The sequence below is a fragment of the Parambassis ranga genome, unplaced genomic scaffold (assembly GCF_900634625.1).
Source record: "Parambassis ranga unplaced genomic scaffold, fParRan2.1 scaffold_21_arrow_ctg1, whole genome shotgun sequence".
NCBI classification, from domain to species: domain Eukaryota; kingdom Metazoa; phylum Chordata; class Actinopteri; family Ambassidae; genus Parambassis; species Parambassis ranga.
Window position 1 is genome coordinate 6,183,287 of NW_021144767.1, and position 13,814 is coordinate 6,197,100.

General features: G+C 44.3%; 1 protein-coding gene and 1 non-coding gene across 2 annotated transcripts; both read right to left on the reverse strand.

Moving 5' to 3' along the window:
• Positions 1-8,326: 8,326 nt before the first annotated feature.
• Positions 8,327-8,399, reverse strand: trnaa-agc (transfer RNA alanine (anticodon AGC)). Its single transcript has one exon. It is a non-coding gene; the product is annotated as a tRNA-Ala (tRNA).
• Positions 8,400-10,547: 2,148 nt separating this feature from the next.
• Positions 10,548-13,597, reverse strand: LOC114429892 (stonustoxin subunit alpha-like; the record flags this gene model as incomplete). Its single annotated transcript, XM_028398501.1, has 3 exons — positions 10,548-11,003; positions 13,201-13,327; positions 13,440-13,597. Coding segments are annotated over 3 exons (741 nt in total), but the record flags the coding sequence as incomplete, so codon positions are not given.
• Positions 13,598-13,814: the final 217 nt, after the last annotated feature.

Genomic DNA, 13,814 nt, shown 5'->3' on the forward strand with positions numbered 1-13,814 from the left:
CACAGTGAAACATTTCCACTTCACTGCCTGGCCCCACCACAGTGTCCCAGAGTGCACTGAAGTCCTGATCCAGTTCAGAGGACTGATGAGACAGCACATAGAGAGAGGGGGTTAACACACCAACTGTAGTTCACGGCAGGTGAGAGAGCACCATCTAAAGCTTCCAGCTTAAGGTGCTTCCATATGAAGAGTCCAAGGACAATCTCATGGTAACACTTGCTGCTTTGTAGCCTAAGTCTCTGTCTGTCTCTCGGGCTCTCAGTGCTGGTGTGGGGCGGACAGGAAGTATTATGGCCCTGGATGTGCTGCTTCAACAGGTGGATGAAGGACCAGCAGTGGGTATCAACGCCTTTGTGCACCAGATGAGACTGAATGGACCATGTATGGTGCAGACAGAGGTCAAACTTTTTCATAAATACTGCAAATAAAGCGTGGACTTCAGAAACCCAGTGTTACGGCTTTAACATGCTGTACCTATCACTGATAAGACTAATGCAACCTCCTAAAACACAGGTCTGATCTGGCCTTGGGTTGTGAACTGAGAATTGTAGATCATGCCTTTTCGTGTGCACATAGTCTCAAATGTTGTGCAGTTCTCAGTGCAGTCGTATTCTATTCTATCTTTTTGTTGCTGGGTCATGGCCACACTAAGGCTTGCAGTGCATTATTGCAAACCTTTCAACCCTTTCCTGTGGCAGTTCTCTGGAACACAGAGCGCACACAGCAGCATTTAAAATGACCAGAAACCTTTGTTTGTTTGCTTTTCAGTCTCAGTGTGTTCCTGCCCCAGTGCATCATGGACTGTCTGAAGCCAAATGACAAGGCTGATGAGCACATACATGAGAGTGCAGACTGGGTTTAAGTCAATGCTACTGCACTCCAGCAGCATCCTTAATGCAATACATGTACTTCACACTAATCCTAGCCACATATGCACTTAGTACCAAACTGCACGCTGCAAGCTGTTAAAGTCATGTATGTATTTAAACTGATTGTAAATGTCGGACACAGCAACATTTAAACTTTGCCTTGTTGGTCCTATCATGAGCTACAGTGGGGAAAAAAGTATTTAGTCAGCCACCAATTGTGCAAGTTCTCCCACTTAAAAAGATGAGAGAGGCCTGTAATTTTCATCATATGTATACCTGAACTATGAGATAAAAAAAAAAATAAGAAAAGAAAATGTAGAAAATCACATTGTAGGATTTTTAATGAATTAATTGGTAAATTCCTCAGTAAAAGAAGTATTTGGTCACCTACAAACAAGCAAGATTTCTGGCTCTCACAGACCTGTAACTTTTTCTTTAAGAGGCTCCTCTGTCCTCCACTCGTTACCTGTATTAATGGCATCTGTTTGGAGTCGTTATCAGTATAAAAGACACCTGTCCACAACCTCAAACAGTCACACTCCAAACTCCACTATGGCCAAGACCAAAGAGCTGTCAAAGGACACCAGAAACAAAATTGTAGACCTGCACCAGGCTGGGAAGACTGAATCTGCAATAGGTAAGCAGCTTGGTGTGAAGAAATCAACTGTGGGAGCAATTATTAGAAAATGGAAGACATACAAGACCACTGATAATCTCCCTCTACTTTTTTTCCCCACTGTACATATTTACAATAAATGTTTCAGAGTTTTTGTTTTCAGATTCAAATCTTAATTTTTTACAGTTTCACATCTTGTTTCTTCAGGTTCAAATCTTTTTTCCACTTTCGCCTCTCCTTTTTTCACCTTTGGGTTTTGACCCCGATTTTGCGGGGGGGGGGGGGGAGACAATGATGCTGAGGCAGAGCGCGCTCTGGGCTGAGGCCTTAGCTCGGCCATGGTGCCTTCAGGGAACATCGGACGTGTGGTCAGTTAAACTCAACATGCGCTATCTATCGTATTGACGTGACTGGCTGCAAAACACTGACACCAGGCAAAGTTGTAGACAGTTACGCATCAAAAGGGAGAATATTAATAATTTGTGGAAGCGATAAGACGCTAAACACATCATGCAGGCCTCCTGGCGGACCCTGTAAGGAACTATCGGCTGGCTGTCACTCTCTTCCTGCTCTGTGCACCAGAGAAGTAATAAGCGTCAGTGCTGTGTTACAGCAAGAATAAATACATAACATCATCAAACATGGCAATTACTGCAGGTTAGATTTGCTAAAACCAACAAGGGCAGCGATGCTACACAGCCAGTTAGCACTGAATCTTTATTATGACTCTTCAGTGCATTTCCTCTGGTGTTTACAGAGCAGTCTGCTCCCTACAGATATTCAGCTACCTCACATCACCAGACACCTACCTGCTCTACTTTAGTCTGAACACCAATCATACTGTATGTAAGACCTGGTCAAGGACAGTAAAGCTCTGTTTATTGACAATATATAAATGTTTATTGTTTACTGATTGACAGGTCAGAATTCAAATCCTGAGCCTTGAGCAGATCCACCAGCTGCTGGAGCTCCGTCTGAACTACGTCTGACCTCTGACCTCCTCACCATGGTCCTCCTGCAGCAGGTGCAGCCAGCTGTTGTTTCTGAGGGAGCTGCAGGCTCAGATGATGCTGTGGACAACCTGGTGACTGCAGCATCCTCATGCTGACACACACAGGCCTGTATAGTAGGGAGGCGTCCCACACCTAGAACTGGCCTGTTATCTCTTCAGGTTCTAACATGTTTGGTGCTTCTGTTCTTTTTTTGTTGATCATACATGAGAATAAATATCTGTTCACTGAAAAACTGTAACTGTGTTTGTTGTCTATTACAGAAAACATTCAGTCTTTGTTATTTTAAAAAGCTGCACAAATAATGAAAACCAGATATGTTGGCAACAGTTTACTGTATTTGGATTTAAATAAAATACATTACATATATATGAACAAAATCAGTGATCATTATTATCACGTGCTGTCCTCAGGCAGGTGAAGACTGGTCTGGTGCAGCTTCTGGCCATAAGATCACAGAGCTGTGGAGAGAATATCACAATTACACAATGTACAGTAATTACAGCATAAAGAGAGCGTTCAGGCATAAAAAAAATAAATTAAAAAATAAAAAATAAATTCAGGCATGGTCTACGGACTATCCGGACCAGAACTCAATGAGCTGTAAGAGAAAAACAAGGTGAGAGGTGAACTGCGTTATAGGAGGGACCACTGTAATGCAAACATGTGATTTGCTGATTCTGGTGTTTTTAGGTTTTGATTTAAATTCCACAAAATCATTTATTTGCATTCAATTATTTTTGATTGTAACCATATATAATTCATACTTCTGTCTGTGTTCTAAGAGTCTTAAAAATATGTGGTTTCCTTTATTTACAGTGGTGCATGTCATGTGACTTTACTTATGCAACATGTATGATAATGTTCTGTCTCCTCTCATTTCCAGACGTGCAGCCAAAAACATGTGCAGTGATGATATGTGACGGTATCATCATGGTCTCAGAGAGAAGAGCTGAGTGTGTCTGTTCTGATCTTTGTTGTGTCTCTTCTCCTCTGTAGTTTCTGCTTGTTGCTCCGTCACACGCCCTCTGCTGGTGAGCCGCGTCATTACACACAACCTCTGCTGGTGTCAGACTGTATAATAACCACTTCTGATAGGAGCAATATTCACACACCACAGTGTACAACACATTATTTATTTAGTTTCTGATGCACTATGTACAGTTTTCTTACAGACCACTTCTCCCTCCACTCACCTGTGCAATAACTGTTCATATGTAAACTGTTGATGATTCTATTCTATATTTTATTGGTAGTTTATTTTATCATATATATCTTTCCTAACTTATCCTATGCTGTCTGTACCTGCTGTTGCAAAAATGCAATTTCCCCATTGTGGGACTAATAAAGGTTTCTTAATCTTAATCTTAAGACTGTCTGGAGGACACACAGAGTGGACATGGGTCACAGAGTGCTGCTGCTGTTTGTGTCTCTGCAGCATGGGCAGCTGCTCCTGCTCCACTCGTCACCGGCTGATTGTTCACACCTGTGATCAGTCATCAGCCAATCCTGCAGCAGCTTCCATCTAGTATATGTGTCCAATGGAAGCTGAGCAACATGTCAGCTACACACATAGAAACACTACACATAGTTTGTCATATAAATAACATGGATTGAATCATGTTGTACAGTCAATGGAAACAAAAAGCACTGAGAGTGGTGCTGGTAGTGCAGCAGTGGGTGGAGGCTGAAGTGCTGCCACCTAGTGTAAATATTTGGTATTAACTCTGACTACATATTCCACCTTTAACTCTCTGCCATGTATACTGTGCCATGTGTGAAGTGATAATAAAATGTGAATGTGAATTTATTGTAAAGAACTTTACTTATTATCCCTGTTATAAGTGAGCAGTGTGTGTGTGTGTTTGATGGAGTGTGTAATGTCTGCTCAGTGTTACTGATGCTGCTGTGTGTGATCTGAAAACTGATCAAACTGTGATGTGTCTGATGCTGACAGAAGAATCAGAGGTCAGACAGTCGGATCCTCCTCTGTGACACCTTTAACATCATATCAGAAATCTCTGTCTGCTTCTGGTACATGCAGCTGATCACCAGCAGGGGGCTCACTGCTTTGCTGTCACTCAGTGTAACAATGGAACTGTTAGAATGATGGTGCGGCTCACACAGGTGTGTGTGGTTGAGGTTAATCAGTGCAACAATGTCAGCTTCTCTCTACAGACTGTGAGAGAAACAGTCTGACTGAAGACAGGAGGAGGCAGAAATGTCACTGTGTGGATGTCAGCTGCCAAAAAACACCACAGAAGAAGAAGAAGAGGCAGAGGAAGAAGAAGAACAGAGAGGGGAAAGTGTTTGTGGTGACGGTGGATTGGAGTAAAGCTCAGCTGCTACAACAGAACAGTTTGTGAACACATGTGTAGCCACCAAAACTACACCTGGTACAACAAAGGATCACAGTGAGTGCAGGACCAAGGCTGGAACCAGAGGACCAGAGCTGAGCTCTGGAGGCCAGAGAAGTCCTCCTGCAGCCTCTGCTGAGTTTGTTCCTTTTGACCCCCTGTTCTTTGTTCTTGATGATCTTTTTGCAGTGTTTTGCTGATTTATCTATGTAATTATATCATGTGAGGATGTTTTGACATAGCAGATCATCATTTCACTGTGATTCAGATCAAATTCAGATCACAGAAAGGCCTTCCTGTTCTCACTTCAGTGAATGAATTATGGTTTTGTATATTCATTGGTCAACAGTGGTGGAATTGTAACCTTTTAAATGGGATTCTGTTTGGTTACCATAGAAACCACTGAGGAGGCACTGATGGCTGTGGGGCTGTTGGGGTTGCTGCTGCTGAGTGGAGTCGTTCTGGTGGTCATTATGATGGAGATGCTGCAGGGTTCGTTGTGTTGGTGGTTGTGATGGGATGGTGGTCCCTGATAGGGGTGCTGCCGAGTGGGGTCATTGTGGTACAGGTTAGGGGTGTGAAGTGGTCCCTCTCAAACCTGCAGTAGAAAGTCTTGAGGTTGTCAGCAGTGGGGGAGGTCGTCTCCTGTGGTTTGTGATCTCCACACTGATGCATGGTCGTTAGCAGAAAAGCTGTTTTTCAACTCTTCTGAGTATTCCCCTTTTTGCCACCTTGATTTCCTTGGTGAGAGGGTTTCTGGTCTGCCTGTACACTGTCAGAAAAAAGGGTACAACTGAGGTCCATTTTTGTTCCCTAAGGTACAACTGCTGATGATTTAGCCTCACAGGTTCCAAGCTGATCCCCATGGTACTTAAATGTACCCTTTTGTGTCAAAAGGGTACATTTAAGATCCAAAATGATCAATGGTCGACATCTTACCATTTTTTCCACAAACAGGGGTACAATGACCAGGTGAAGCTGTCAGTGACAGTTGGGGGACTGTATGGTTTGTGCACCAGAATTGGGAAATTTAGTTTGTTCACACTCTTATTTTTAATCCCAAATTTCCAATATTAATCCTAATTTCCAAAATGTAGGTGATGCAGTTGGACAAAATTTAGTCACACAAAAATAAAATAAAGAAAATCAGTGGTATCACACATTACTAATATTTAAGCTGAACCCAGCTACAGAACCTATTAAAATTTTACAGTAAAAAGCCCAATTTCAAAAATGCTAAATATTAAAGGGTTGAATCACAATGATGTGACCAATGACCATGTGACCAATAACGGCTCACACAAGCGCGTTCCTTATGCAGCAGAGGTCTTAATCGCCCTCACCAGTTCGCGCTCAAATTCGAGTTGGAGCTCTCTACAGAGGAGCTCCTTCAAAAGCCTCAGGAACGTGGCAGCTTGGCAGAAGAAGAATTTCCCTCTGGGATTAATACAGTATCTAAAATAAAAATAAAAAAAAAAAAAAACCTGTTTCCAACAGATGAGTGTTCCACACACTGATTGGGACAATCTCATCAACACCTTTGAAGATCCTGACAAGATCTGCTCCTCATTGCTGACCTTCAGGGCTGAAGACAGATTTAATTTGGGCTTACTATTTCTGTCCTAGAACTTTATATTTGACAGACTTATTTTTCCTGTTAAGAGGAAAAAGTTACTCATCTGAAACATTTGGGTGCAGGAATTGCTTTTATCCAAGAAATCTCAGGAGTTTGGATAATGCTCGTCTTAAATGTGGGTGGGTGGGTCAGCTATTTCACTCAAACTTTCAAGGGAAAGCTCGGGGTGTTGCAATATTGATACATAAGGATGTTTCTTTCACGCCTTCTACAACACTAGCCGACTCAAATGGCCGTTATGTTATTGTGACTGGCAAACTCTTTAATCTCAAAGTTATTTTAGCTAATATATATATATATATATGCTCCAAATTTTGATGACCCACAGTTTTTCTCCAGCATCATTAAATTGATCCCTTGTTTAAATTCACACCTGCTCATTATGGGGGGAGATGTTAATCTGTGTCTGGACCCAGGGATGGATCGGTCATCGGTTAGGCCTGGTTATCCCATATCAAAATCTGCTAGTTAACTTTATTCCATTGGAGACCAACTCCTTGTTGTTGACTCTTTTCAGTTCCTCTCTAACTACCACACAGCTTTACAAAGCTAACAAAGTTCTATTCAGACTCATCCCAATCCAGAGCAGTTGTTCCACAGTAACACCTGCAGGAGGACGTCATCACCCAGTATGTGTCCTGCACTGTGAGCTGTAAGGTCTTATACAGACAGGTGTGTGTCTGTCCTCATCAAGTCCAATCAGTATCATCAAAGACAGCTGGACTCAGATGAAGGTTAGAACCATCTGAAGGACGATCAGAAGAAATGGACGCACCTGAGTTCAATATATGAGAGTCACAGCAAAGGCTCTGATACTTAGGACCATGTCATATTTCACTTTGTCTTTTTAATACATCTGCAAACATGTCAACAACTCTGTGTTTCTGTCAGTATGGGGAGCTGTGTGGACGTTAATGAGGAAAAATGAACTTCAATGATTTTAGCAAATGGCTGCAATATAACAAAGTGAAACATTTAAGGGGGTCTGAATACTTCCTGCACCCACTGTACACATAACAAATGAATGTGACTGAAACAACAGCTCTGTGTGTAATATAAATATACAAACTAATGTGATTTGATCAGAACATTTTAAAAGACAGTGATGATCTGTTCTTATTGTCTAAACAGGAACAGTTGAAGCACAGCTTGCAGCCCCTGTATCTCAGGCTTCTCAGCTTCTCTTCAGATGTTTGGACGTTTCTGCTGGAACCTCTCATTTAATGACTCACATTTAGAACTTCTGACTTTATGTGGAGGAGGGATTGATTTTGGAATGAGGAGGCTGCAGCCTGCGATTCCACCACTAGATGTCAGCATTGCACAGCATTGGTGGTTCAGTTCAGATTGAGAGAATGCAAAGAGTGTGTGAAGCTGTCATCAAAGCAAAAGCTGGCTGCTTGGAAGAATGTCAAACATCAAACATATTCTGCTTGGTTTAACACTGTTTGTTCACTACATCATTCCACATGTGTTCCTTCATAGCTCTGATGTCTTCAGGATGAATCTACAATGTAGAAAGTCATAAAAACAAAGACAAACCACTGAGTGACTTTTGACTGGTAGTTGTCATCATATGTCCTAACCAGCAGGGGGAGCACTGATCATAAACTCTCTGTCTCACATGTTATTGTCATGTGTTTTTATGGAAGATGATGCTGACTGTTGTTTTCTTGCTTCTCTCTGTAAACAGCTTGTAAACAGCAGCTTCCCTGAGGGGAAACTCAGCTAATAAATGATGCTGTAACCTCTGGGACTTGATCTGCTGGGTGTGAGTCCACTACATTATCCATCCATCCTCATCCATCCAGCTACACCCTCCCTCTTAAAATGCAGGCTGGAGGATGCGGGCATCGATCCCGCTACCTCTCGCATGCTAAGCAAGCGCTCTACCATTTGAGCTAATCCCCCTTGTACAAAGGGTCAATTGCAAGTCAATCAGATCTCACTACACTACATGAAGTGTACTAGTGAAGTATTGGAAGCATCAGACTTTTGATCTGAGGGTCCAGGGTTCAAGTCCCTGTTTGGGCAGAACACTTTGTACTCCCTCTTGCTTGTACTCCCCTTCCCTCTCTGTTAATGTGCTTGGACAGAGCTCTGTGAACAGCCAGCCTCTTTGTGTCTTGCCCTCCTTGTGCAAGGTGTCAATGGTCGTCTTTTGGGCAACTGTCAAGTCAGCAGTCTTCCTGTGGTTGTGCAGCCTACAGAACTAGACTGAGACCAGATGTAACAAAATAATGTACTTCGCTATTTTTAACATCACAATTTGTTACTGAGTACACTTATTATTTTGAATAATGACCGGCCTTTTCTTAACCAATAAAGATACCAGTTACAAACTGACCAACATAGCTGACATTTGACTGACTGACAGACAGTCCGTCCTATGACAGCCAGGTGCACGGTCACTGAAGGGGACATCTGATTGGACCCTTGGACCTGATATAAAAACCGTGTGGCGCGAACGACGGTCAGACCCTCCATCAGCTTATGAGGTAAGACCTGACAATTGATAACGGAGGAGATGAGGCTGGAGAGGGAGGGAGAGAGAGAGAGGGGGGAGAGAGAGGGAGGGAGAGAGGGAGGGAGGGAGGGAGAGAGAGAGAGAGAGAGAGAGTGAGGAGAGAGGGAGGGAGAGAGAGAGGGGGGAGCAAGAGGGAGAGAGAGAGAGGGAGGGAGAGAGAGAGAGGGAGGGAGAGAGAGAGGGAGGGAGGGAGAGAGAGAGAGGAGTGAGAGAGGGAGGGAGGAGGGGAGAGAGGGGGAGAGAGAAGAGGAGAGGGAGGAGAGAGAGAGGGAGGGGAGAGAGAGAGGGAGGGAGAGGAGGAGGGAGAGCAAGAGGGAGAGAGAGAGGAGGGAGGGAGGGAGAGGAGAGAGCAAGAGGGAGGGAGAGAGGGGAGAGAGAGAGAGAGGAGAGAGCAAGAGGGAGAGAGAGAGAGGGGGGGAGAGGGAGAGAGAGGAGGGAGGGAGGGAGGAGAGAGAGAGGAGAGAGCAAGAGGGAGAGAGAGAGAGGGAGGGAGAGACAGGAGAGAGAGAGAGAGAGGGGAGAGGAGAAAGAGAGAGGAGAGGAGAGAGGGAGAGAGGAGAGAGAGGGAGAGAGAGAGAGAGAGAAAGAGGGGGAGAGGGAGAGATAGAAAGGGAGGGAGAGAGGGGGAAAGAGGGGAGAGAGGAGAGAGGAGGGGGGGGAGAGGGAGAGAGAGAGAGGGAGGGAGAGAGAGAGAGGGAGGAAGAGACAGGAGAGAGAGAGGGAGAGGAAGAGAGAGAGAGGAGGGGGGAGAGAGAGAAAGGGAGGGAGGGAGAGGGAGGGAGAGACAGGAGAGAGAGAGAGGGAGAGAGAGAGAGAGAGGGAGAGCAAGAGGGAGAGAGAGAGGGAGAGGAAAGAGAGAGAGAGAGAAAGAGAGGGAGGGAGGGAGGAGAGAGGGGGGGAGAGAGAGGGAGAGGAGAGAGGGGGGGGGGGGGGAGGAGGGGGGGGGGGAGGGAGGGAGGAGGGAAGAGAGGGGAGAGAGAGAGGGGGGGGGGGAGGGAGGGAGAGAGAGAGGGAGAGAGAGAGAGGGGAGGGAGGGAGGGAGAGGAGAGGGAGAGAGAGAGAGGGGGGGGGGGAGGGGGGGAGAGAGACAAGTCATGTTACAAGTTGGGAGGCTCAGGCATTATTTTATATCTGTCATGTCAAAGTTGATCCAAAATATTGAGTTGGAGTTATTAGTGTTTGTATTGCAGCAGTTTTAAATGGTGTTTTCCACTTAGGTCCATTAACTCCTATTATAATACTACATTTTAATATCAGAGCCATAACAACATGGAATCATGCATTTCTTAATGTAAGGGTTTCATTTGTGAGGACATGTCAAAGTTCATGATCATAAATTCAGCTTCACATTCTTCATTTCACTGCTTCTAAGACAAAAACATGTTCTGACCTGAAATCACAGTCAGTGATTCAAATGAAAGTGAAACATCATCAACATTTAAAGCACAAAGTTGAAGCTGCTGTCACTTCCACACACTCTGCTTCTACACACAGCACAGACTCACTGAGGAACCAGACAACAACCAGAACCCAGCATGTAGAGGCTGAGTGAATGTGGTGCTGAAGGTGTGGAGGTGGATCAGTGTGTCAGAGGAGACTCTGTAGAAGGACAGAGTGCCAGCAGGACAGTCCACATACACTGCTGCTCTGTGAGAGACAGAGGAGGAGGAGATGGATGTTTCTCTGTTATTGTGCCAGACATAGTAACGACGATCAGAGCAGAGCAGACTCCAGGACTGATTGTTTTCTCCAAACCTGCAGTCAGCACTGTTTCCTTTCCTTCTGATTCTTCTGTAACTCACTGATATTTCAACCCCTCCTCTCCACTCGACCTCCCAGTAACAGCGACCAGTCAGAACATTTCTACACAGCAGCTGAGGACACCTGTCAAATCTGTCTGGATGATCAGGATATGGCTCCTCCTCCCACACATGTGTCACCTTCCTGTTGTTGTCAGACAGTTTGAGCTTTGTGTTCACTGAGTTTGTGTCGACTTCAAGTTGACAGAAATCTGATGAGAGAGAAAAGACACAGCTGCAGTTTATCATCTGACACATCTGATGGCTTCATTCTGTCTTTACTGACTGATGTGTTGTTCATTCATACAAAGTTTATCATCAGACTTTTTGTCACTAATGTTTGAATGAACAAACACACAACTATCAGCTTTGTGTTCAAACACAAACTGGATATTTGCAGCAATGTGAGTAAAGACAGACGACACATTTAGAACATGAGAAGAACAGCAGCATCAACTGTATCATTGGATAAAGAGCATCATCCAAAAGCTCCTTCATCAGAGTCTGGAGGAGGATCTGGACTGAAAGACCAGACTCAGACCTCCTGATCTATCCTGATATGTTTCCACTGTTACTATTGTAATACTTATTCCGCTTCTGTATTATTCTCCTTCTTCTGGACACATTTCAGCAGAACTAGTCCCACAGCTTTAATGTGAGCGACCTGAAACTGTTACAGGACGTCCGGCTGTACCGGGACACCTGTGCTGTGACTTTTTCTTTCCGTTCCGACGTACGGTTTTCACGTAAATCGCAAAAACACAGTGGGCTGCGAACGACATAGACGGTGAATGGGGAGAGAGAGAGAAAAAGGCAAAAGTCACAAATCCAGGAAGCCGAAAAACTGAGGGAGCCGTTCCATGGTACCTCCACAGGTGCTCTGACTGCCCTAACCCTAACCCTAATAATGCTGCTCACAGCTCAGTGTCTCAGTGTCTTCACTCTTCAGTCCATCAGTCCAGTCTGACCCTTTGGATGAGATTCTTTGTGTCTGAGTCCTGCCTGCTTTTGTACTGTGGAGCTGTTTCTTTCCTGTGTTTGGACCTTTTCAACCCTTTGTGGTCTCTTATTGGATTTTTGTCCTTTGTCTGCTTTGGTTGTCTCTGTTATGTCCCAGGCTGAGGGGAAACCCACACACAGCATGTCTGCACCTCCCCACTCGTCCCCACTCTCAGATCGGCAGCTACACAGGCTGGTTTCAGTGTTAGGCTGCAGTTCATGAACTCAGAGCTGAGCAGTGCCCAACAAACACAGAGACACTACAACACACTAAAGCTCCCTAACAAGAAAAAAAGGAAAACCAATGACAAAGCTGGAACCTAAAACTCCTGCTGGGGAGTAATAACTCCAGTAAACACCAAAGAAATCCAACCGCCGAGGCTGCGCTACAACAGCTCTGATGGACTGATAGAACACTGACTCATGCACAATAACATGAGGAAAGACTGAGTCAAACTTACACTTCCTCAGCCCAGGTTTTAACCTCTGCTCTCCACCATGCTCCACCCTGCAGGAAGAAACACAGTCAGAATGATTTTCTAACCAACATGAGTCCAAACTGCTGATCAACATGAAGCAGAGTTCCTCAGTTTGTCAGAGACACACAAACAGACTGAAACTCATCTGTGTCGACTCCAGAAGAGTCTCTCCTGATCTGCTCTGTGTTTATTCATGTCCTCCATTCTGTGAAATATTGCTCTCTGTCAGTGCTTTACTGTAAAATCTCTTCATGCAGCAACAGTGTAGGTTTGATCTCAGCATTGTGCATTATCCAAAGCAGCAAACAAGCCACACTGTCTCTGACTGTTTGTTCCTTTCACTCTATATGCAAACACAAGCCTGGTTCACATGTGTCATGGATGGAAGAGTTTCTGACACACTTCAAATAAATACATTCACTCATGTCTGTGTGTAGTTTTTACAGTGATAATATTGTAGTGTCTCCCTGCTCTCTGTCTCTGACTGAAGGAACTCCTCCTTCTACCATTGTGTTGTTGTCTCCTCTGAAGCTTCACATATGGATTGTTTCAGGAACATTTGTTTGTGGAAATAATTCAGTGCTTCTTACAGCTGAGGACATTAATAAGTAGGGCATCATTTAGTATTTGATCTGCACTAAGTGTGACTGAAAATCAGTCTGTTTGTATTTGAAGAACATGAAGAACGTGTATAAAGAAAAGTGAAGTTAACATGATGGACACTTAATGATGGAGGAAGATGAACATCAGGGATCAGTGATTATTTCTTCTCTGCAGTTTCAGTCCATCCATCAACAGCTGTGGATATATGAGCTAACTGACAGACTGAGGAGGACTCATGCTCTGTGGTCTCTGTGTACCTGAGAGTCCTTCAGACTACAATCTGGACTGTTGAGTAAAGCAGACAGCAGCTCCACTCCTGAGTCTCCTGGATGATTGTAGCTCAGGTCCAGCTCTCTCAGATAGGAGGGGTTGGAGGTCAGAGCCGAGGCCAGAGAAGCACAGCCCTCCTGTGTGATCAGACAACCTGACAGACTGGAGGAACAAAACATGTCAGGAACTCAAGAAGAAAGAAGGAAAATCCAACAGATCTTCAACATGAACATGAAGCAGAATTTAACTGATGATCAACAAGCTGGATCCTGACCTGAGAGTCTCCAGTCTGCAGTCTGGACCCCCTAATCCGTGAGACAGCTGCTTCACTCCTGAATCCTGCAGGTCGTTATTATCCAGATCCAGCTCTCTCAGACTAGAGGACTGGGAGCTGAGGACTGAGGACAGAGCTTCACAGCTTCTCTCTGAGAGGTTACAGCTGCTCAGACTGAAAAGAAATGCAAATTAGTTGTTATTGATGAATGAATGGAATTTGTTGTGAATAATGACAATAAAGATCTTTTTACTTGTGTAGAATTCAGTGCACATTAGTGTCAATCTGAAAGCCTCCACATGTCAACACATGAACTGCATGTAGAAAAGCTTCAAACATAATGTTAAGGTATGCATTTAAATGATCAACAACCAG